Below are 24408 nucleotides of genomic sequence, written 5' to 3' on the forward strand. Positions count from 1 at the left end.
CTCCCATCAACCCCCCTGTTCTTTCTTCCATTCGTATTCAGGAAGAGGATTACAAATCCGAGCCATCCTAAAAGATGAGGATACACTGATGCTATTTCTCATAAGAAACATTGGCCTGTCTGACTCAGTTGCCCATCTTCTGATCAACTCCCAAGTTCGTGTGGAACAGGTAGGTGAGGACCGTTGGAGAGGAGGGGAGGCACCAAGCCTGAGGAAGACTTCTTTTCCCTTTGGCTTCCATATTCAGACTCCATGGCTCATGCTGCATATGGCGGACAAACCTGGGGGTCATTGAGTCAAGGAGCATCTGATCACAGGACTCTGAAACAGCTCTGGTACCCATCAGACTCCCCAGGTTTTTGGAACTTGAAGGAAGCAGAGAAATCACAAGGCTGAGCCTACCCTGTAGAGTAGAGAAATCCCACCATTTATTTACTAATGAAATCTTTAGGGACAGCTATAGCTACTGCAGCAGCATGGGCCAGACAGGCAAAGCCCCTGACTCAGGAGACTTACATCCCAGAGGAGGGTCGATGTAAACAGAAATGTCTGTTGTGTTTCCTGGATGTCAGGAGTCATTGTGTGAAGACAAAAGTACCCTTACTCAGTAAAAAGCTGACCTCCAAGCACTTGAGGGAAGGGCTCCAACTAAGATAAGAACTCTTTAAGTGTGTGCAAGTGTGCGTGCGTGTGTGTGTGTGTGTGTGTGTGTGTGTGTGTGTGGCTAGAGAAATGGCCTAGTGAATAAGAACACACACTGCTTTTCAGAGGACCTGTGGTGGTTTGAATAAGAATGGCCTTCATAGACTCACATGTTTGAATGCTTAGTCACCAGAATGTGGAACTGTTTGAAAGGATTAAAAGGATTAGGTATGGTCTTGTTGGAATACATGTGGCCTTGTTGAAGGAAATGTGTCACAGTGGGTGAGTTTTTATGTTTCCAAAGCTCATGCCAGGCCCAGTATCTGCCTGCCTGCCCACAGATCAGGATGTAGCTCTCAGCTCCTGCTCCAGTTCCACGTGTGCCACCATCTTCCTACCATGATGATAACGGACTAATCTCTAAAACTTTAAACAACCCCCCAATTAAGTGCTTTCTTTTATAAAAGTTTCCTTGCTCATGATGTCTCTGCACAGCAATGGAACAGTGTCTAAGACAGGACCCAGTGTGAATCTCAGCACCCATGTCAGTAGGCTCACAGCCTCCTGTGGATCCAACACCTCTGGCCTCCTTGTGCGCCTGCACTCACATCTATTCACAGACAGATGCACACACCTGCCTATAATTAAAATAACTCTTAAAATAAGAGCTGGGTAAAGACGGTGGTGCAGGCCTTTAATCCCAGCACTCGGGAGGCAGATGTAGGCAGATCTCTGTGAGTTCTAGGCCAGTCTAGGCTACAAAAGAGTTCCAGGAAAGCTGGAGCTGTTACATACAGAAACTCTGTCTCAAGACACAAACCAAACCAAAACAAAATAAACAAAGAACTGGGTGAATAGATGTTGGCTCTCATAGTTGTCACAGCTCCGTATTCCCGGGCCACTTGCTTACTAGTGCCAGATATGCCCACTCTAGATATTTCTGGCTGCTCCATAAATTTATTTCATTCATGTTAATAATTCTCTATACTTACACAAATACATGGCTTTCACATCAGTTGGCTCCTTTGTCCCTCACAGTAACCCTAAAATGAAACACAAAGATGTGGGAAACTGAAGCATCTAGCGATGGAGTTATTCTGCCCATTCTACAGAAGCTAAGTGGAATTCAGGGCTTGAGAGCCACTGGACCGGCTCTTGTCATCCCGCCGTCATTAGCATCAGTGACGCAGGAGTACCTGTTAGAAACGCAAGTTCTCCACACCTGCCAGCTCAGCTGAGTCCTTAGTGTTAGGTATAGAGCTCAGCTGGCTGTGTTAGCAAGCTTTCTGGGAGACTGACCAGCTCGGGTGTGAGCTCTTGTACTGGCTAGACGTGACTCCAGGGGAGACCAAAACCTAAGCTGAGAATTTCAGAGCATGAGCCAGTCCTGAGATGAAGGTCTGCACAGGGCGCTGCTATCAGAGCCCAGATGAGAGAGGAGACCCCCTCCCCACCTGGTGGGGACAGCTGCTGAAGGGGTTTTTAGATTGGTTCCCTGCATCACCGTGACAAAGCCCATGCTTGCCTACTTTCTAATGGTCCAGACCTTACAGTAATGCCTGGAAACGGACAAGCAGAGCAGACTCCGTTCCTGACGAGGCGAAGAGAAGCGGACCTGGCTGCCTGGCACCGCCTGGCTTCTGTCCTCACCGCAGGGGAAGTGTCATCAGCACTGAGGGCTCATTTTTCCCGTTTGCTTTTTCCTCGGCTCATAAACCTCCAGCCCTGGCAATGCCTGTGACGGTTTCCAGTTGGTGATAAAAGGGAGGCAGAGATAAGGGTTGGAATTTAGGGAAAATTTCCTCCCAGTTTGTAAAGCCATGACCTTTGGAGTTCAAGTGACTGCCCTTTGGGCACCAGGACAGAGGCTCTTCATGAACAAGGAGCCAGGGTCACCAGGCTCTAGGGGATGCTGCGCTGGAGTAGCCAATGCTCTCAGATTAGCAAGTTCCACAACCCCCCTCTCACGACAATGAGACCAGTCACGGCCCCCACCCAGCTCCCTTTCTATCTCCCAGGCTTCCTTGCTTCTCAGCTGATCAGCTATCTTCGCACATAATGCCTTTCACCCCATCTAGTTCTGTGTGTTACCTTTAGCCAACATAGCCATTAGTACTTGCAACCACATGCCCATATGCCTTTTTGGTGTCCCCCCAAGGAAGCTACAATTGGTCATCCTTATTAATCGGAAATGCCTTGTTCTTCACAATCAGTGTGCTTTCCTTATGGCCCTTTTTTCTTGGCTTTTGAGCACAGCTCTGGAGGGCATCTCAACACCTTGTTCTAGAGGTGGAGTTTCCCTGTCCTGCTGTCTCTCTCAAATAAACACACTGAGGCTTATATTAATTATAAATGCTCAGTCGGTAGCTCAGGCTTATTACTAACTAGCTCTTACATTTTAAGTTAACCCATATTCCTTATTTACGCTCTGCCACATAGTGATACCTTTATTAGCATAGCACATTCATGCTCCTTCTGAATCTGGCTGGCAAATCCAGACTCCGCCCTTTTTTCTCCCAGCATTCTCTCTGTGTCAGGCTGTCTCACCCATTCTCTTCCTGCCCAACTATCGGCCAATCAGCTTCTTATTAACAATGAGAGCAATACATATCTACAACATACAAAGATTGTTCCACAGCATTTCTTTCCATCTGGGGAAATCATTGAATCATTCTGTCTCACTCCCATCTACCCAACCTCGAAAATTCCTACACACGCTTCAGGACTTAGTTCAGATGTTGTTTCCTCAATCCACATGCTCACAAGTCTCATTTTTTTGTCCAATCCTCACTCTTCCTTATCACCAAAGACTTAATGAGTGACAGTGAGTATCTAAGAGTCAGATCTCCTCAAGGCTCAGCCACACACGGTAACATCAGAACCACTCTGAGCCTGTCTCCTCACTTATAAGTGTGAACTCAAAAATATCTTCTACATATGATGGTTATAAGGAGAGAGTGAAAAAAATGAATATACATAAAGCACTTAGAATGTTGCCAGACCCAAAATAAATACTTAATAAGCACCCAGTACTTTGTCGTTGGTTTTGTGACAAGCTGCTACAGAGCCTATGTTGACCTCAAGTTCACTGTTAGCTGAGGATGACCTTGAATGTCCGATCTTTCTGCCTCCACCTCCTGAGTGCTGGAATTATAAGCCAGACACATACCACCATGCCCTGTAAATTCTAGAAACTTTCATACACCATGCCCTGTAAATTCTAGAAACTTTTACCAGCTATCCGCTTGCTCTCTCTTCCTTACCTTCTCTTCCCCTCCCACTCTGTGTTTCTCTCTTTCTTCTATATTAGATTTGAACCCAGTGTCACACAACTTGGTGAGTATTCTGTGCTTTATCTCAGCCCTGACTGATCTTTCTGATTCTCTTTTTGTGTTCTAACTTTGCTCTATTTGATCATATACTTAGGTTGTCAAATGCCCATACTTGCAGCTAATTAGGGAGCCCTTCAAAGGATGGAAGTGCCTGTATTACTCACCTCTATAGCCCCAGTCACTCTCTTGGTCCCTGAACACCAGGAGTTCAGTGAAAGACACTGAGAGAATTGAGTGAGCGGGAGCTTTGGGGGCAACCCTACTTGTTAGCCATTCTGATTAGGTTTTTGTCAACTTGACACAAGCTAGGGTTATCTGAGAAGAGGGAATCTCAGTTAAGAAAATGTCTCCATATGATCAGGCTGTAGGCAACCCTGTAGGGCATTTTCTTAATTAGTTATCAATTGTGGGTGGTGCCGTCCCTGGGTTGGTAGTCCTGGGTTCTAAGAGAGCAGGCTGAGCGAGCCATGAAGAGCAAGTCAGTAAGCAGCACCCCTCCATGGCCTTTGCGTCAGTTCCTGCCTCCAGGTTCAAGCCCTATTTGAACTCCTGTCCTGACTTCTTCTATAATGGACGATGATGTGGAAGTGTAAGCCAAACAAATCCCCCCCTTCCCTCCCCAAGTCACTTTCATCATGGTGTTTTATCAATCCTAACTTAGACAGTCCCTGTCATATTGGGGTGTAAGAAAGTCTGTGGAGCGTTTTCTTCATTGCTGATTGATGTGGAAGGGCCCGGTCTACTGTGGGCAATGTCATCCTTGGGCTGGTGGTCCTGGGGTGTATAAGAAAGCAAGCTGAACAAGCTATTGTACAAGCTAGTAAGTAGCACTGTTCCATGACCTCTGCTTCATTTCCCCTCTCCAACTTCCTGCCTTGAGTTCCTGTCCTGACTTCCGCTCATGATGGACTGTAAACTATAAAATCAAATAAACCTTTCCCTCCCCAGGATGCTTTTGGTCATGGTTTCCTATCGCAGTCATTAAAAGCAAACTAAGACATGAGCTAATACTTCTGTATGTTGTTGCCTGGTCCCTGTTCCTTCAGTTCCCTCCTCAGAATGTGAGAGGATCAGACAAACAAGCGTAAGAGAAGGGTTTCAGCGTTTGGTTAGAGAGAGGATGGGATTTTACCCAGGGATCCGAAGTGAGGTGGGGCAAAGGCAGAATGATCTGTGGGGACGCCCCCACTACAGGCCCTGAGGCTGACTCTACAGCTGATTTGCCATCAGCCTGTGCCTCATGGAGGGACCAGTGTGGTCTCAATATTTCCACGGGAATAAGAGAGCCCATATCTGTTCTGCCTGCCAGTGTGGAGATCCTGTGTGACTGAAAGCCTCCTGGTGTCTTCAGGGCCCAGTCTTAAGAATTTATTCACGGTACAGAGCCAGGAAGTCTAGGATGCTCGGAAACACTCTAGGCAGCCAAGAGGCCCTGACTAGGGTTGGGACCACTTCTTTTCCCTCTGAGCCATGGAGGCCATCATAGCTGTGATGTTCCAAGTCATTGTCTGTGAGCTTCTGGAGGTGTGGGGTGTGGGCTATCTAGACCTAGGACTGTGGTAAAATGCAGGTTATAGATTTGATTCTGAATTTCAGATAAACATAAAGAAAAATTTCAGGATAATTATATTCCCTTTGGCATTGATTTGAGACAAACAAAAGTTATTTGTCCTTTATTTGAAATTCACATTAATTTAGGGGCTGGAGAGATGGCTCAGTGGTTAAGAGCATTTGCCTGCTCTTCCAAAGGTCCTGAGTTCAATTTCCAGCAACCACATGGTGGCTCACAACCATCTGTAATGGGGTCTGGTGCCCTCTTCTGGCCTGCAGGCATACACACAGACAGAATATTGTATACATAATAAATAAATAAATATTTTAAAAAAATGAAATTCAAATTAATTTAATCGTGCCAGGTATCCTGTAACGTCAGGATACTGAAATAGAAAAATTGCCTAGGCTACAGAGTGAGATTCAGGTCTGCCTGGGTTAGAGCGAGACTCTGCCTCAAATAATCAAGCAAACGAAAAGCAATAACAAAACCAAAACCAAACTGAGCTGGGCATCTGGTGTTCTTACGTGATGGTCTAATGAGGAGAGGAAGCTGGCCAAGGTCGTTATAAATGTGTTTTCACCGCTCCTCCACTTCCGCCACTGGGAGACAGTCTCCATGGCACCTTAGCATCCCTTTCAAAGTAATCTCTCTATTTGGAAAAGTTTTCTGATAAGGCGAGGTTCGAGGGAGGGTTTGGATTTTTATTACTGCCGTAACAAATGATCACAGACTTAAAGGCTTAAGACAGCACAGTTTTATTATCTTATGATTCTCGAGGTCAGAAGTCTGAATGTCAAGGTGCCGTTAAGTCACATTCTCTACTGGGCTGTCTGAAGGAAAACCTGTTTGCTCACCCTACCCATCTTCTACAGATCGTGCACATTCCTTGGATGAGGTCCCCTCCACTTGCAAGGCGAGAAGTGGCCTCTCAAGCCTTTATCCCGTCATTAGCACTCTGATATTGTTCCTTCTGCCTTCTCATGCTTCCAAGTCCCTGTGTGATGTTAAACCCACCCGGAGGATTCAAATAATCTCTGTGTCTTGTTTTGTTTTTGATTTTTCAAGACAGGGTTTCTCTGTGTAGCCCTGGTTGTCCTGGAACTCTGTAGACCAGGTTGGCCTCAAATTCAAGGATTAGGCTGCCTCTGCCTTCCAAGGGTTTAGATAAAAGGCGTGTGCCACCATAGCCTGGCTAGTCTGTGTGTTTTAAACTAAATAGCCAGCAGACATAATCCATCTGCCCTTCCCATCACTTTTGCCGTGAAATGTGATTTATCTGTCAGGCCTTGTGGGTCAGGATGTGGCATCTTTGTTCAGGAGGGTGGTAATATTTCCCTACAAGGAGTTTTCCAGCATCTTTTCTCCTCCCTACAGTTTGCCAATGGAGTCCCAGACTTGGAACTGAAGAACATCGCCTGCAGTGAGGCTCTCTTGCAGCGTTTCATCATCTTCAGCCAGCGTTGGGGGGCACAGACTGTGCGGGATGCCCTGTGCCCCCTCTCCCAGATGACCCTACAGTGGATAGAAGACACTCTGTATGCCAACGTGGACTTCTTCAAAGTCTTCCGTGTGGTAAGGAAAGGGTTACGTGCTCCCTACTTGTAGAGGAGTCCCGGAGCGGGCAGGCCACTGGGGAACTGGCACTGGAGAAGGTGTGAGCTTGATGTTATGACTTGATGCTATATTGGGGAATGCTCCAGAATCCTAGCACCCAAGAGAAAACAACCGTCCTTCTAGAACAGTAGCAAGGGGGAGGAGGTAAGTTCACTTTTGTTGGGGGCTGTTCGTTCATCTCTGGGTCGTTCAGACCCAAATAATCACTCAGAAACTATGTTATTGCAATACTGTTTGGCCAGTGGCGTAAGCATATTGCTAGTTAGCTCTGATGGTACCCATTTGTAGACAGAGGCTGTTCATTCGTTCCCAGCCACACTGGCCAGAAATATTCACACAGAAACTATATTAATTAGTACACGGCTTGGCCAATGACTCTAGCGTATTCCTAGCAAGCTCCTACATCTTAAATTAACCCATTCCTATTTCTTTATATTTTACCATGAGGCTCATGGCCTACCAGCAAGATTCCAGTTAACAGCTCGCATCTTTCTCCTCTGGCAGCTACATGGTTTCTCTCTGACTCCATCTACTTTCTCTCTATATCTTTTCCAGCCTGACTATATTCTGTTAAGCCATTGGCTGAAAGCAACGTCTTTATTATCCAGTGGCAATAAAGCATATTTGCAGCATACAGAGGGGAATCCCACATCGGTTCACCCCTCAGCATGCTATGTGGGAGGTGTCTGTCCAACTGTGAAACATGTGTTCTCCATCACCTGTAGACCAGGGAATTCCTTGCTGATGGTTACAGACAAGACACTGACTTCTCCCTGGTCCTCATGTTCATGTGTACAACAAGGATGTTGCTTCCAGGGCTGTCTAGACACGGTGACATGGCGTTGTCGTCTGTAGGTGTACTTGAGTTCCTTCATAGCCATCTTGGAGAACCTGCTGCCTGTGAGCCACAGGTTGGACACATCTAAAATAATAGGAAAAGATGGAGAAAAAAAACTGTGCAAAGCATTCATAAATTTCAGCAAATGGGTGGGTTGAGCTCCTTCCTATGGACCTGTACTTGTCCCCCAAAGATGCTCTTTGTAGATAGAAAAAAATAGAAAATTCATAGTCTCAACATTTTGGAAAGACTGGATCACTAAACCCAGCTTTCTGCTCTAGAACTGTAGTCCAGACTCTCAGAGCCCATGAGGGTCTCCTCTTCCTTTGCTGGAAGGATGTGGTGGGGCACAGAGTTAAACATTCTGCTACTGAGATTCATTTCTCTCTCTCTCTTGTTCTCACTCTCTCACTCCTCTCTCTCTGTCTCTCACTCTTGTTCTTGGTCTCTCTTGCTCTCAGCTTGTCTTTAGATTGGGAAGGGTTGTTGCCAAGTTGATAAGAGTGCTTGCCTTCCACGCACAAAGCCAGAGCTGGATCCTTAGCACATGTAAACATCTGTAATCCCAGCACTCTGGAGGTGGGAGCAAGAATGCCAGATGTCCATAGTCATCTTCAGCTAGCCTAGGATGCAAGAGACCTTGTCTTGGGGTGGGGGGGGGCGGGATACACAGAAAAGGGAAGAAAGAAAGGAGAAGAAAAAAAGCCAGATGAATTCTCTAAAATGAGTCATGGTGTAGGAGGTACTTCTGTTTATGTGTGCTTTCATTGGTTAATCAATAAAGAAACTGCCTTGGCCTTTTGATAGGGCAGAACTTAGGTAGGCGGGGGGGTGGGGGAGGGGGATATAACTGAATGCTGGGAGGAAGAAAGCAGAGACAGAGAGAGCAGCCATGGAGCTGCCAGAGTCAGACATGCTGAATCTTTCCTGGTAAACCACTGCCATGTGGTGACATACAGATTAATAGAAATGGGTTAAATCAAGATGTGAGAGTTAGCCAATAAGAGGCTAGAGCAAATGGGCCAAGCAGTGTTTTAATTAATACAATTTCTGTGTGGCTATTTCGGAGCTAAACTAGCCGGGCGACTGGGATGAACAAGCGGGCCCTTCCTGTAACAGAGTCAAAATAAAATAAGCCTTGTTGTTTCTAGCAGAGTTTTTTTTTGAGTTTCCCTTGGAAGTTATTCTGTAATTTTCCCAGCTCATTGAGGGTGGGCCTCCAAAGTACATAAAAGGTGTCAGGACCCAAAGAGTTATCACAAAATGTCTAGGATCCCAGAGATAGTCTTGATGCTTCCCATACTGTGGGGAGAATTAAGAGCCTGTGGCCTGAATATCTCTGTCCTGCAGCAGACTACAAGGCAACACTTGATCTATGCTGAGGCATGGTCTTCAATTCAGCTCATCCTGGGTACAGCCAGATAAGATTTTGCATCTGGTTACAATTATCCTTTAGTGACTAGACCTTCTGTTAGTTCTGCATTACCCCAACACGTACCTCAATCACACAGAGAAAGGGTCCCCCTTGGCTCACAGTTTCAGAGACTCCAGTCTGTTGCTGATGGACCTCATCACTTTGGTCCTGTATTAAGGCTGTGCATTGCGGCAGAACACACAGTGGAACAACCCACTCATTTCTTGGCCAGGAAGCACAGGAGAACAAGGGGAAGGGCTTGGGGTTCCCACTCTCCCCTTCTATGCCAGACCTCCCAATAGCCTAAAGACCTCCCGCTAGGCCCTGTCCCTTGCAGGTTCCACTACCTCCCACTAGTGTCAAGATGGAGACCACACCTTTAACAGATGGGCCTTTGTGTGACACTCAAGATGCAAGCTGTAGTTCATCCCAAGCTGGGGCCACTGACCTGAGTGTTTACTCATCAAACGAGAAAGACCAGGAAGCCTTCGTTCTGCCCTACATTGAGTTTGGAAATCGGAAGTTTCACCAGTTGCTCTCACTGACTTAGATGGACCCAAGGGACTCGTTTACCCTCTGCCCATGTGCCCACGGCTGCGACAGGTACCTACAGGGGACAGGCACTGGGCTGAGGCCACGATGCCAACATTGACCTCCTACTCTTGACCCACAAACAACCCAACAAACCTATTCATGGCCACTTATCTTAGAAAGCCCAGCTATGAAGTATTTGTCCCTGAGAACAGCAGTCCTTGGCCTAGCTATACATCAAATCACTGGGAAGGCTTCAGCAGCTACACATGTGACCTGCGGATGTGGTTCAGTTGTAGAGTTCTCGGCTAACGTGCCTAATTAGGCCCCGGGTTTGATTCCCAGCATGACATAAAACTGACCATAGTAGGGTACACCTATAATCTCAGTGTTTGGGGAGGTGAAGGTAGGAGGATTAGAAATCTAAGGTCACCCTTGGCTACATGAGGTGTTTAAGGCCAGCCTAAACTAAAGACGACTATCTCAAACTAGCCCCCTACTCCGAGCCCAGAGATCCCGAGTCAGTTAGCACAGGGTACAACCTGTGTGCTTCAGTATTTCCCAGAGCTTCCCAGATAATTCCAAAGTCCAGTCAGGGTCAAACATTATTAACCTTGAACAAAAGAGTTTGGCTTTACAGTCTCGGTTTCTGTAGACCAAACAGTAATCCTCGTACCCCAAACACCTCTGGGTTTCAGGAACAGAGCGCTGTAGAGACGTTTCCTCTGCTCATTCTCTTAAAGAGAGCTGCAGAGGCCCAAGGAGCACACCCCAGTGGGCGGCATTAGGCCGCCTCAAAGACCTCCTTGCTCGCCATTCCCTGCTCTGGCCCTAGTGAGGAATGAACTGACTGAAACAGAGCACGTGACCTCCTAGCAGAGAGCAAACACCTCAGGTAGTCATCTGGTGCCCTTGAAGTGTGCCTTCCCGGGACAAATGACCAGGGCAGCTAAACATTAAAAGCAAATAAATTACTAATAAAGAACTTAAAAGAAATAGCAAGCATTAAATGAGATTTGGCTTTCATTGCTTCCTGTAGCCATCCTGGGAGTGGTTTTAGGAAAATGATCCCAAGGCAGGCACAGGGTGGCCTGGGCAGACCCCGGCGGCCCCCTGGAGGAGCATGGCTAGCCTCTGTGGCCTGGCTGTTATTGCAGCTGGTTGGCGCCCAGCCACTGTCGTTCTGGCGTGGGAGTGCTGGGCCGGCCCCTTTGCTGGCCCGTTTCTTGTGCACACGTAGCCCTTATATAAATAAGGTTTTATTAAATGCCAAGTCAGTTCTCATTAACAAAGAAAGAGGAAAAATTTCAGTAAACCACTGTGACGGCACCTGCCCCTGCTGGGTACAGAGCAAGGGTGGGGGAGGGTGGGAGCAACCTCCAGACCTGGGAATCTGCAGCGTCAAGGGAACCTAGTGGGAGTTAGCACCAACTGGGACCAGCTGTGTTTTTCCTCTGTCCTTTGGAGGTCAGAACTAAATGTTGTCATCTTCAAATAATCCGAATGCAGTTCTCCACCCGACGCACTCCCAGAGTCTCTCACACACACACACACACACACACACACACAAAATTTGCACGCATTCTCTTTTATGAACCCATGCACGCACACATGGCTGGTGACCTAGGTGGGTGGGGAAGCACACAACAAATCAGGGGGCTGGATTTTCTCCAAGATGTAGCCTCTCCTGGTTTCACCCCCAACTCCGAAGCCTGAAGACTTTCTTCATCTTCACCTGGGGCTTTTTCAGGCTAACAGCTGGCAACTTGAAACCCAAAAGCTCAGAGCTGGGCCCAGGGCATCGTTGCTGCCAGCATACCTGAAATGTTCGCACCTCATTAAAAAAAAAAACCTCCCGCGTCACCTTAGTACCTTCAGTCAGTTTCGGGTGAGGGGTTGGGCGCTTTCCCATCTGATCTGGCCCAGGTTGCGCATGCTGGTTCTCTGTCTCTCCTACATCCATCCCGTTTTCTGCCCCCAACCCCCCAGCCTTCCTGTTTTCTCTCCCGCTCTGATGGCGCTGCTTTGAAATCTTGCTGAGAAGCAAGTCTGTCCCGGCAGCTTTGAATGTTTATTTGTGGAACTTGAGGTGGGCACTAAGACCTGCCATTCGGTCGGCCAGCCGGGAAATCTGAGTTTCCTCCCTTCCCCCTTTTCCATGGCTGTGTGCGGAGGTGGGAAGCTGGCTTTTGGGTTCACAGTTTCCCCCCTCTGTAAAGGTTCCAGCTGTTGTACAATTTGGCTTTTTCTCCCCTCTCCCTCGACCTCTATGCCGCTGTGACTTTTGTTTTTCTGACTCCATTGTGACTGTGGCCTAGCTGAGCATTGAGTTCCTGAGAAGAAAAGACCCAGTCTTGGGGGTCCTGACTACATGCTCCTGTCTTCTCTCTTGGCTCTGCTCTCTGAATTCCTGAGTCACCGGGAATAAACAGGGGTGGACTGCCTATCGCCTGGTGAGAGCTGGCTGGCTTTCTGCTCCCTGGGGTCACTGGCTGCAGTTTGTTAAATTTCAACTATGTGTTCCAATTTTCAAGTGCGTTTTTGCTACCTACAATTCTCTAAGGAAACCCCACATCTCCTGGGTTTTACAGTAACATCTCATTAGTGACTTTACCTCCATGACCCCCACCCCCACTGCTGTGTTTCTATAACTTTCTCCTACTTTAGGAGGAAAGAAATCGAAGCACATTGCAAGCAACTGTGTGTGTGTGTGTGTGTGTGTATGTGTGTGTGAGGGGTGGCAGGCAGAAACAAAACTCATCCAGAAATGGTGTTTTAAAAACCATGAAGTCACACTGGGTGTATCTGGTTTACAGTGTTTGTCCACACCTACCAAACCAGTGGTTATTGGGGAGTCCCCTCGGCAAACAGATTTCAATAGAGAAGAACAGAGGCTTTTTGCTCTTTTTTAAACACACAGACACACACACACACAGACACACACACACACAGACACACACAGACACAGACACACACACACACAGACACACACACACATTAGGCTGATTGTCTCATCATTGGCCTGTCTTGATTTCTTCTAGGCTCCAGCTGTATACAGTAGGCTAGAACTTGTTTCCTTGACAGGCCAGATGCAATTTTATTGATTGAGGAAGAAAGAATTCGTGACTGGTCAAAGATAAAGTGACCTGGGATAGAAGCCAGCCCCTGGGAAGGGTGCTAGTTCAGATGACGGGCCTGGCATCCCTGCCTGTGTTCAGTCAGTATAGGTCACGTACTTACAATATGTGTTACCCACATGTTAGATAACAGGTTTTCTCCAGTGTAGATTGACTCTCAGGAGGATTTTGGCTCCTGATACTTCAGCTTTCTGCACAACAGAGGCTCTGAACTGTTTTATGGATTAGGATCATGTTTGAGAATCTGACACCAGCTCTAAGCCTTTCCCTAGGGAATGTAAGTTCCACAGATGTGAAGGTGTGGGGAACTCATGGAGCCACTGAAGCCAGACCCCAGGTTAGAAGCTCTTGCAATGAAATATCTTCCTACCACTAATACAAAAATACCCCAGTGGGTCTCATATGCAAAACAGAGATGATGTTCCCAAGAGCTGAAGGCATGCTAAAATTTGAAATGGGAACATGGATGACAGAGGTCTGTTTCTCCCAGAAGCACTTACATGAATGCATATGCACACCGAATCTATTCCACACCGGCCAAGATCCCTCAGGACAGTGACAAGACCACACGACCCGCATACGTCACAACTCAGGTAGGGCAGACACCGAGGGTAGTGACACTGTCTGCGTTTGGGCACAGGAGAGACTTACAGTTAAAACCCAGCTGCACAAGGCAGAAAACTCACTTCCACGTTACAAAATTAGAATGCCAACAGAATTCAGCCATAAGGTAGGCCCTGTGTCACAGTAATCCAGAGCTCAGGGGTGACAGATAGATAATCCCAACAGATGTGACCCTGCCATCTGAGGTCCAGGACAGTTTTTAGCTGTGTCACGAGCATGTCAGCCTCACTCTGGCTGACTCCCAGAACCCCGACTTGCAGCCTGGCCCCAGCACCAGCCATGTGTTTCTCTCTCCTGGGTAGAGGCGTGGTTGCAGAAAGCTATGCTGGTCGCTGGCATTGACCTTGGCTCTTTTCATCACGCCTCAGCATTGGCTCTTGACTATGGCCACCTGCTGGCGCAGACAAGCATCCTCTAGTGGCCCAGAGACTGATTTCTGGCTATGGGTTGGCACTCAGTTTGCCGTTGTTGATAGAGGGCTTTTTCTTCCTTATTCGTGAAGTGGACAGTATGGCCCAATCTACACATGTAGATCGGATAAAATTCGTATTAGAGAAAAGATAGGAAATACACTCTGAAATAAAAAAAAAAAAAAGACCCACATTTTGCTTATACCACAGTTAAGTCATGGGCTGTGGAGCTAGGTCAGTCAGTGACATGTTTAACCCACAAATATGAGGGCTTGTGTTCTATACCTAGAACCTGTGTAAATCCCTGCACCAGGAAGACAGAGAATATTGTATTCCTAGGGCTCCCTGGCCAGACAGTCTAGCATACTTAGCAAGCTCCAAACCCGTTCAAGACCCTGTCTCAAATTTTAAAATTAATTAAGTAATGAAAGGGTGAGTGGTGCCTGAGGAATGACCCCTGAGGTTGTCCTCTGGCCTGTACATACAAGCATGCATGCATGCGTGCGCGCGCGCACACACACACACACACACACACACACACACACACAGAATGAGAGGGTGGCGGAAGAGAATACAATCTTCTCCGCAGTGGTCCCTCGGCTCCTTCCTCAGACCCCAACGGCCAAAGGAAGCTCTGTCTCACAAAATGACCTTTCACCACCCCCTGGGTTCCAAGCTCAGCTCTGCTTTCATCAGAAACAGACACTAGGACAGAAGTCAGAAATTGTCAGGAGGGACGAGGCCTAGTTTCTGCTGCGCGACAAGGAAGTTCCCTGTACCGTCTATTCGCATACCCCAGAGCCCACCCTCTGCCTCAGACCTTTAGACACCATTCCTTCCAGTGCCGGGAGACGGCACGTCTGGATGACCTCTCCCAGTAGACATGCGTGTGGCATGTCCCCCACCCTCCTGTGACTGAGTCCGAATTCTCAACTCATGACGCATTTCCTAGCACACAGGGCGCCTCTCCTGGTTGCCCCCTCAGCACCAAAGCAGCTTCCTCTCTTTTTATCCCATGCTTAACAACTGTCAGGCTGCAACAAACATGCTTTAAATCCACAGTCTTCCAGTTGCCCAGCAACAACTTCCCTCCCGGATAAATCTGGGCTTCCTGTAGCAGCTGCTGGGAAAGGAACCTAACAGCCTGGAGCTGTCTGTCCATGGCTTCACTTGCCCTTAACTTCTGGCCTAGAGGCTTTCAAGACAGGCTACCCACCCCTGACTTCAGAATCGTTCGGTGGCTCCCAGAAACCATGTTATCCTCATAACGGCATTTTTTTAATCCGATGCTACCTAACTACTCATGTGCTAAGTATATCTTTAACTTAGAAATGAATGTTGTTTCCAGATTGGCTCCTTTGGGTTAGGAAAACACCATCAACCATAGAGGTCACTCCTCTCCTGTGCTGATGGAGTTACTGCTACTGAGTCAGTAAATATCATCAGGATGTTTAGGGAGTTGATAATGCTTTTATTTTATGCTGGTACACAGATTGCATATCCTAAGGGAAAGGAATGTATTTTGTCCTCCTAGAATCTTTTGTTTAAATAAAGATTTATTTATTTATGTATACAGTGTTCTGCCTACATGTAGGCCTGTAGGCCAGAAGAGAGGACCAGACCTCATTACAGATGGTTGTGAGCCACCATGTGGCTGCTGAGACTTGAACTCAGGACCTCTGGAAGAGCAGCTAGTATTCTTAACTGCTGAGCCACCTCTCCTGCCCCTGTCCTCCTGGAATCTTTTTTTAAAAATACTTATTTTTATATTTTATGTACATTGGTGTTTTTGCCATAGTGTTGGGTCTCCTGGAACTAGAATTGCAGACAGTTAACTGTGAGCTGCCATGTGGGTGCTGGGAATTGAACCCAGGTCCTCTGGAAGAGGAGTCAGTGCTCTTAACCACTGAGCCGTCTCTCCAGCACCTGTCCTCCTAGAATCTTAACAGAGAGGTCTCAGGAGCCCCTGATGAGGACCTTATATCGCTTAAGTAAGGGTTCACTGATCAGGGAGCACTTAGACCAACCACAATTAACAAAGAAATGTACTGCCGCCAACCCTATCTGCATAACCAATCTTCCTTAAGAAGTCTAATTTGGCCTTGACCTCAATTTATTAGTCCCAAACCCAATTATGACATGAAGTTATTTGTTCTTGAAAACATTAAGAGAACTTGTTGATACAGGAGTCTGGGGTGTGCGGCATAGTATCGTTTGCCATTTTGGTTCCTGACCCATTTTCCTAGAAATGTTTCCACACTTCCATTCAAATAAATTTGCAGCCTCTTCTGGCTCTTGGTCTTACAAATTGGAATTGATAATGGGGAGAGAATTTAAGAAAGAAGTGAAATTTCTGGGGAAATTATTTTATAATTTATAGCGACATCAATTAAAAAGTTGGTGAACAGATACAGAGTGGGGCTGCCAGGGAGCTAGGCATCGTTCTGAGATGTAAATGCTTCTCCAAAACACAAGTTCCTCATTATTTATCATCCCCATAGAAAAGAACTAGGAAAGAAAACACCATGCGCACAGTAGGGCTTAGCAAATGTGTGGTAGATAGATATTATCCAATTATTAGAAAGATCAAAAAAGAAAATGTTGACCAGACACAGACACACACACAAATGCATCTCATGCCCTGGCCTCAGGCGTCTTCTCTGCCAGATTCCTAATCTTGTTTTTATCTGGCTAGTGATCCAGGCTGACTCTTGACGTCTGGCTTCGCATTCCTCGCTCCACCTGGAATCCCAGACTCCCCACACCCCTCAGTGCACAGATACCTCCTGCATCCCCACAATCACCGCACCCCTTTATCAGCTCAGTGTCACCTTCCTAGCCACCAGTAGTGGAATGGAACCGATTGCTCCCTCCCTGGCAGAGACACCACACATGGAACCTAAAACCCAGGAGACTCTGTCTCTCCACTGCAAGATTAGTTTACTGTTCATTAATGTAACACATATCCTTGGGTCATGTGTACCCGAGCTGAAGATGTAAAACTAAAGCCTATTGCTACGTTTAAGGAGCTCATGATCTAGTGCAGTGACTGGTTCTCAGCCCTCCTGATGCTGCGACCCTTTAATGCAGCTCCTCATGTTGTGATGACCCCAGCCATAACATTATTTCCATTGCTACTTCATGGCTGTCATTTTGCTACTGTAATGAATCCATAATGTAAATACCTGATATGTAGGAGATCTGATATGTGACCTCCCAAGGGAGTCATGACCCACAGGTTGCAGACCGCTGATCTAATAGAAAGACAGATACATTAGAAATAATGGAAGACAGCTGGGTGTGGTGGTGCACACCTTTAATCCCAGCACTCAGGAGGTAGATGCAGAAGAGCCTGGTCTACATAGTGAGTTCTATGACAGTCAGGGCTATATAGACCTTGTCTTAAGAAAAAAAAAAACCTCAATGATGATGATGATGATGATGATGATGATGATGATGATAATAATAATAATAATAATGTGTGTCCCTTCTCTCTCATGGTTCTTAAGAGAGAAGATGGACAAGATTAGTGGCAGGATTTGTTGACATGTGATTTGACCTATTTACATCCTTACTCCCTTCCTACCCACTAAACTCAACCCCATCAGCCCATTGCAAAAACAAGGATTAAAGTGACTTGCCCAGCATCTATTACCATCAAAACTATTTACAAGCAATTTGAAAAGAAGTCCCAGCAAGATGGGGGTTTCATCCCGGTGGTCAGAGCAGAGCAGAAAAAGCCTGCCACCCATGGGAAGAAAGGCAAGGATACAGGGCAGAGATAAGAACTCAATGGTTCATGTTTAACTACCTGCTTCTCAACTCTTGATGCAAGCCAGACCAGTCCGACCATCATTCGGGAGACCCACCCTAGAGAATGAATGCGTTGAGGCTCTTGGCTGGTAATCTACACGTACCTGAAGGAGGATGCGATTCGAACTTTGTCGGGGCCTCTCTCTAGGCCGCTCAAGGTGCTCCCTTGAACTTGAAACCCATTGTCTTAACATTTAGAACTCAGTCCTGAAAGACTGTTCAGGCTGTCCGTGAGTCAATTCCATTCTGAAGCCTTGGCGAATAAGGTCAACCAGGACTTGACCTTGGTAATCAGGGGGTTCGCATCAGGCTCTAAGACTCGCCAGCAACAAAACTGAGGGCTTTGGTGTCCCCAATCAAGGTGGAAAATACCGAAACTTCTGAGTTGTTCCCAAGGGCAAACCCTAGCCAGATGTGGCTCTCAGCTAGAGAACTTGAGCAGGAAACTTCTCACTCATGTGCACTAGCTTTGTAAGAAGAGTGGTGGACTTGGTGGAATCTTCCATGAGAGAGTATTTGTGAACAGAGGAAGGGTGACAGCCTGCCCAGAAAGGTCACAAAGAGGACAGACATAAGCGGTGAAGGAAACCTGGCAGGGCCCGAGGAGCCTGGAGGTGAGCAGATGGGTGCCCTCCACACTGCCTGTCTTCACACTCCACCAGCTGTGCTGGTTTGCCTCCTCTGGGAACCCTGTTTGGTGTCATTAAAACCGCAATCAGGGTCACTTCGGTGTATTTGCTGTCACCAGGAGACTGTTTGTGACTGACTAGCTCAGCAGGGAAACTTGGAATAGGAGCTTTTGATTTTTCTGGATCGGATAAAAGAATTTTGTTTCTGAAGGCAACCTTGCAGAAGTACAATTAGGGAGGAAAAAAAATGGCTTACCAGTACGTACAAAATCAGGTAGTGTGTGTGTGTGTGTGTGTGTGTGTGTGTATACACGTATAGATGTGTCTGTGTGCACATACATGTACAGCTGGTGGTTGATATCATGTACCTTCCTCAGCTTCTCTTTGTCTTGTGTTTGGAGACACGCCTCTCTGAATTTGTCTACACTGGCTGTACAGCAAGTCCCGAGGATTCCCCTGTATCTAGCTCCCCAGCCCTGGGGTTACATGTCTGTGTCATGAAGCCAGGATTTTATGTGGGTGCTGGGGATCAGACTCATGTCCTCATGCTCGTGTGACTGACTAAGCCATTTCCTCAACGCTGTAACTACATTAAAAACATTTTTTTTTCCTGGTGATTCCAGCTTCCCACACTCCTAGACAGCAGTTCTCAAGGGATCAACTTGCGATTTTGGGCAGGAGTATTATCTGATATGTCACCAAGATTGCAAAAGGTAAGCGGCCCGATGTCATTAACTATAGTTTTTATTATGCCTTTTTTTTAAAAAAAAAAAAAAAAAGATTTATTTATTTATTTATTATGTATGCCTGTATGCCAGAAGAACGCACCGGATCTCATTATAGATGGCTCTGAGCCACAACGTGGTTGCTGGGAATTGAACCTGGGTCCTCTGGAAGAGCATCCAGTGCTCTTAACCTCTGAGCCACCTCTCCAGCGCTTATCATGCCTTTACACCATTTCAATCACACTTATACAAGGACTTTAATCGTACCTCTCACCTGTTAAGGAGAAACTTCTTTGTTCTTCCAGTCTAGCAACTTGAAGGCATCTGCTCATCTTCCAAACCATCTGTGCTCCTAGGTAGGAGGTGAAAAGAAAATGACCATCAAATAATAATAATAATAATAATAACCATCTTTGTGATGCTACATCAAGACCTAAGGATCTCTGGAACCAACAGCTTGTCTGCAGTAGCATGGCTCGTTGTGGACCTGTAAAGTCATGTAGGGCTTCCTAGGGCCTGCGACCATACAAACACGTTCACGGTCCTAACAGGTATAAATCTCAGTACTTTACCTTCATGGAGTCACCTCACCCCTCCAGGGTGACTTTTTTCTGTTGTCTTATGAAATAGTTACACAAGTTAATTAACATCTGCTTATGTAAGACTTCTCAAATACAGAAATTGCTTCCTCCACTTCAGAGCTGGTTGATAATGGAGATAGGGAGAGAATAGACAGTCACGATCGCGAGCCCTCTTGAATGCACAGCTAACAAAGATGAGAAGCATGAAACAGCTAGCTCTCTTTAAGTGCGATGAGTTTTTATGGAAGGCGAAGGAAAATGGAAAATGTGATTTTCCCTGGGCTTTTCCCCTTTGATTTTTCCCAGCCACCATCGGCACAGCCAACTTGGAAAATAACATGCTTGGAATTAATTTATAAAATTAAGCTCAATCAGGGCAAAGCAGGAGCCCTGCTTGGCAGGCAGAGCGAGAGAAGGGCCCGTTGTCCTGCTGGCCACCTGCTGCAGCGCGGAGTCTCCGCCATTTTTCTCCTCACGGCATTTTAAGAACTCAAGTCCGTGCGGTGGCGGTGAAGTCGACGGAGAATGTAAATACCCTCCTGAAGCATATCAGCACTTTGAATTCTGTGTGGGCCTCCCCGAATATTTTCTGCCTGTTTAGATAAGAGGTCTAAGCGCTTGTGAACCAGGTTAAAGCAGACGGCCCAGCTTACATTAGTTGATATCAGACCGTTTGACCCCCCAACGCAGCCCTTCATTTCTGAGCGCTTTGATTAAATGAGCGGCATAATAACGATAATAACCCCTTCTGGTCATGAGACCCGCGGTTGCTGAGGCAGTTTAAGGCTCTGACTTTCTCACTGAGGCACAGACGGTGATTATAAACGTGACTCACTGTGTGGATTCCACACGGGGCTCATCAGTTTCGGAAAGCAAGTGTTGGCATGTGTACAAAGAGAGAGAGCATGGGTCGACGTCGCTGACAGAAGTGGGAGAATGTTTTCCGTCACGCCTGGCTGGATCCTAATGGTTTTTTGTTTTTTGTTTTTTGTTTTTTTAATTTTATTTCCAAGTTCCTTAGAACGTGAATAGTAAGGTGTGGTTAGGGAATAAACACAGCATTGTTTTTATTTTATATTTTCCCTAAAATAAAGCCAAGTGGCCTCATGGGACCAAGTCATTGGTACCCTTTGCCAGTGTCTCTCGGTCTCGTCCTCAGCATCACGGTTCTACCTTCTCAGGATGAAGCCGTAGGTACGATGACACCATAGGAAGGGCAAGGGACACCAGGCCCCTCTTAGTTGACACAGAATTTGGAACTTTCTTCCATTAAGGGAGACATTTTCTGTTCTTTGCTTAAGTCTTTTTTGTTTGTTTGTTTGGTTTTGTTTTGTTTTGTTTTTGTTTTCCGAGACAGGTTTTCTCTGTGTGGCCCTGGCTGTCCTGGAACTCGATTCCTAGACCAGGCTGGCTCCCAAGTGTTGGAATTAAAGGCGTGCACCAACACGCCCAGCTCTTTGCTTGAATCTTAAAACATACTCTCACATGCACACACGCACGCGCACACACACACACACACACACACACACACACGCACACACGCATACAAGGGGAGGGTGCAGATGCAGGGAGAACAAGCCACACCATTCAGTTGAATGGAAGAGCTCATGTGTGGTAAAATGAACTTAGTAAGATGTTTTGAGGAGCTGAAGAAGTGGCTCAGTAGTTAGGAGCACTGGCTGCTCTCGCAGAGGACTCGAGATCAGTTCCCAGCATCCACATAGCTGAAACAAGCTTCACAGAGCTCCCGGTCATCTGTGATCCCAGCTCCAGGAGACTCGACACAGCCTTCTAGTCTCTGTGGTCATCTGCATGCACACGACATGCAGACACAGACACAGACATACAAACAAGGAAAAATAAATCTTAAAAATTTTTTACAAATACAGAACACCAAATTCTAAACTTTTGATCACAGGAATTTGCCATGGCCTTTCATTTCCAGAACAAAGGTTTCTCTATTATTTTATTTTCCAGGTTTTTTTCCCCAGCATTTCCATCTTGATGGGATAACAACTAACTTAGGCTGATATAATCTCTGCATTTTCCCCAAGGACACAATTCCAAGAAACCCAAACAAAGGAAAGCAGACATATTAATATATTTTGTGTTCATGTTTGTCCCCAGATAAATGACAGCACATTTTGTTTTCTGCAGGGGGATTAAGAATTGCTGAGAATATATATGTTTCCTTTAAATGTGGAAATCAAACACGCACACGAGGAAGCTTTGGTTCTGTCTGTTTTAAGATTACTCAGAGTCGGGGCTGCAGAGAAGGGTCAGCATTCAAGAGCACTGGCTGTTCTTCCAGAGGACCCAGGTTCAATTCCCATCACCTGCATAGCAGCTCACAACTTTCTGTAACTCTAGTTCCAAGGGATCTCATACCTTCACACAGACAAACATGCAGGCAAAACAGCAATGCATAAAACAAAATAAAAATTAAAACAAAAATCCCTACCAATGTACATGAAATAAAATAAAATTTTTAAAAAAGGATTATTCAAAGTCTTTCCCTTTTTCTAGTTTATTCACCAGCCAAGTGTTCAAGACTTGCTATGGGTAACCAGACCTGTCCTACAGAACAGTGGTCCCGAGACCTTCACCCAGCTGATGAGCATCCTGTCTGATCTCCTGTGTGGCTACCCAGAAGGAGGAGGCTCTCGCGTGTTCTCCTTTAACTGGTATGAAGACAATAACTATAAAGCCTTCCTGGGGATTGATTCCACAAGGAAAGACCCCACCTATTCTTACGACAAAAGAACAAGTAAGTTTTTGGAGTTCTGTATGCAAACTGGCCTCTGGTGTGGGTTAAGATGGTGGGTTGGGGATGGGGGAAAGCTGGGTGGATGGCTCACTTGCTGAAGTTCTTGCTATGCAACACAAGACCCAAGTTCAATCCCTGTAATCCACCAAAAAGAAAAAGGAAGGAAGGGCGGAAGGAAGGAAGGAAGGAAGGAAGGAAGGAAGGAAGGAAGGAAGGAAGGCAGGCAGGCAGGCAGGCAGGAAGGAAGGAAGGAAGGAAGGAAGAACGAGCCAGGCATGATGGTGCCCACTTGTAACCGCAGCACCAGAGGACTGAGACAAGAAGACATTGGGGCCAGCTGGCCTAGCCTACTTACCAAGCCCCAAGCTAGTGATAAAACAAGGTAGATGCACACCTTAGGCTGTCCTATGACCTCCACGCATATCCTTACACATGCACGCACACCTGCACACACCTTAGGCTGTCCTATGACCTCCATGCATATCCTTACACATGCACGCACACCTGCACACACCTTAGGCTGTCCTATGACCTCCACGCATATCCTTACACATGCACGCACACCTGCACACACCTTAGGCTGTCCTATGACCTCCACGCATATCCTTACACATGCACGCACACCTGCACACACCTTAGGCTGTCCTATGACCTCCACGCATATCCTTACACATGCACGCACACCTGCACACACCTTAGGCTGTCCTATGACCTCCACGCATATCCTTACACATGCACGCACACCTGCACACACCTTAGGCTGTCCTATGACCTCCACGCATATCCTTACACATGCACGCACACCTGCACACACCTTAGGCTGTCCTATGACCTCCACACATATCCTTACACATGCACGCACACCTGCACACACCTTAGGCTGTCCTATGACCTCCACGCATATCCTTACACATGCACGCACACCTGCACACACCTTAGGCTGTCCTATGACCTCCACGCATATCCTTACACATGCACGCACACCTGCACACACGCACAAGCACTAATATGAAAAGTGTGATGGGTGGGTTAGCAGTCCTGGAGTTGTTTCTCCTTGCTCCTGTTAAGTGGCCTCCCTCGGGCAAGGGGATTTCTCCCAGAAACTCTCTTTCCCCTAGTAGAGGAGCGTGGAGCCATGGAAAGCACACAAGCCCACTTGGACATTTCCCACTGAGTAACGGAACTTGGGTTAAGTTCCAGAGGAGGAGAAGAGTAAGAGATGAGGAGGCAACCCAGAGTTGGTTACAACAAAGCTCAGGGCAATAAGGTCCTGACAAGTCAACAGGGCTGGCAAGCCCCCCCCCCTCACCTTTTACCTCCCCCTCACCCCCCACCCCACCCCCGCAAGTCAACGGGGCTGGCAAGCCCCCCGGCAAGTTGGGGTAGGGTGGTGGGCTCTGAAATTACAAAAAGACAGCAAGAGACACAGCAAAAGGAGTTGGGCCCTGAGACAGCTACATACAACAGAGAAGAGAAGCAGTTAAGAGACTTGAAATTAGTTGGGACTGAAACTGGGATTGCAAGTTGGGGGTGGAGCTTGTGGGGGCTTTCACTCCCTTTGGTCTCTTGCAAAGAATCACAAGCAGGCTTCTCAACTCTTTCTTTTAAGCAAATAAACCACAAAGCAAACCCTATCCTTTGTGGCACTGTGGAGGCTATTATCAGGGGGCACTGTGGCATTCTGTCACTAATGATGAGCTTATTATTGGGGGGGGGGGGGTCCAGCCTAATAATTTAAATTATTTCTCAAACCCTCCAGTGTGGGACTGAATGAGAGTAAAACATGTGATTTGATG

At 46.8% G+C, this 24408-nt stretch overlaps 1 protein-coding gene across 1 annotated transcript in view; it reads left to right on the forward strand.

The window, feature by feature from the left end:
• The window catches only part of Abca4 (ATP binding cassette subfamily A member 4), a 126457-nt gene that overhangs the window by 19638 nt on the left and 82411 nt on the right, over nt 1-24408 (forward strand). The window contains exons 5-8 of the mRNA XM_038311073.1: nt 42-169; nt 6904-7101; nt 19163-19252; nt 22372-22612. Of these exons, the coding sequence (XP_038167001.1) occupies nt 42-169; nt 6904-7101; nt 19163-19252; nt 22372-22612 (657 nt within the window). The remainder of the gene's footprint in view (nt 1-41; nt 170-6903; nt 7102-19162; nt 19253-22371; nt 22613-24408) is intronic.

This window comes from Arvicola amphibius, chromosome 14, assembly GCF_903992535.2.
Source record: "Arvicola amphibius chromosome 14, mArvAmp1.2, whole genome shotgun sequence".
Classification (NCBI taxonomy): domain Eukaryota; kingdom Metazoa; phylum Chordata; class Mammalia; order Rodentia; family Cricetidae; genus Arvicola; species Arvicola amphibius.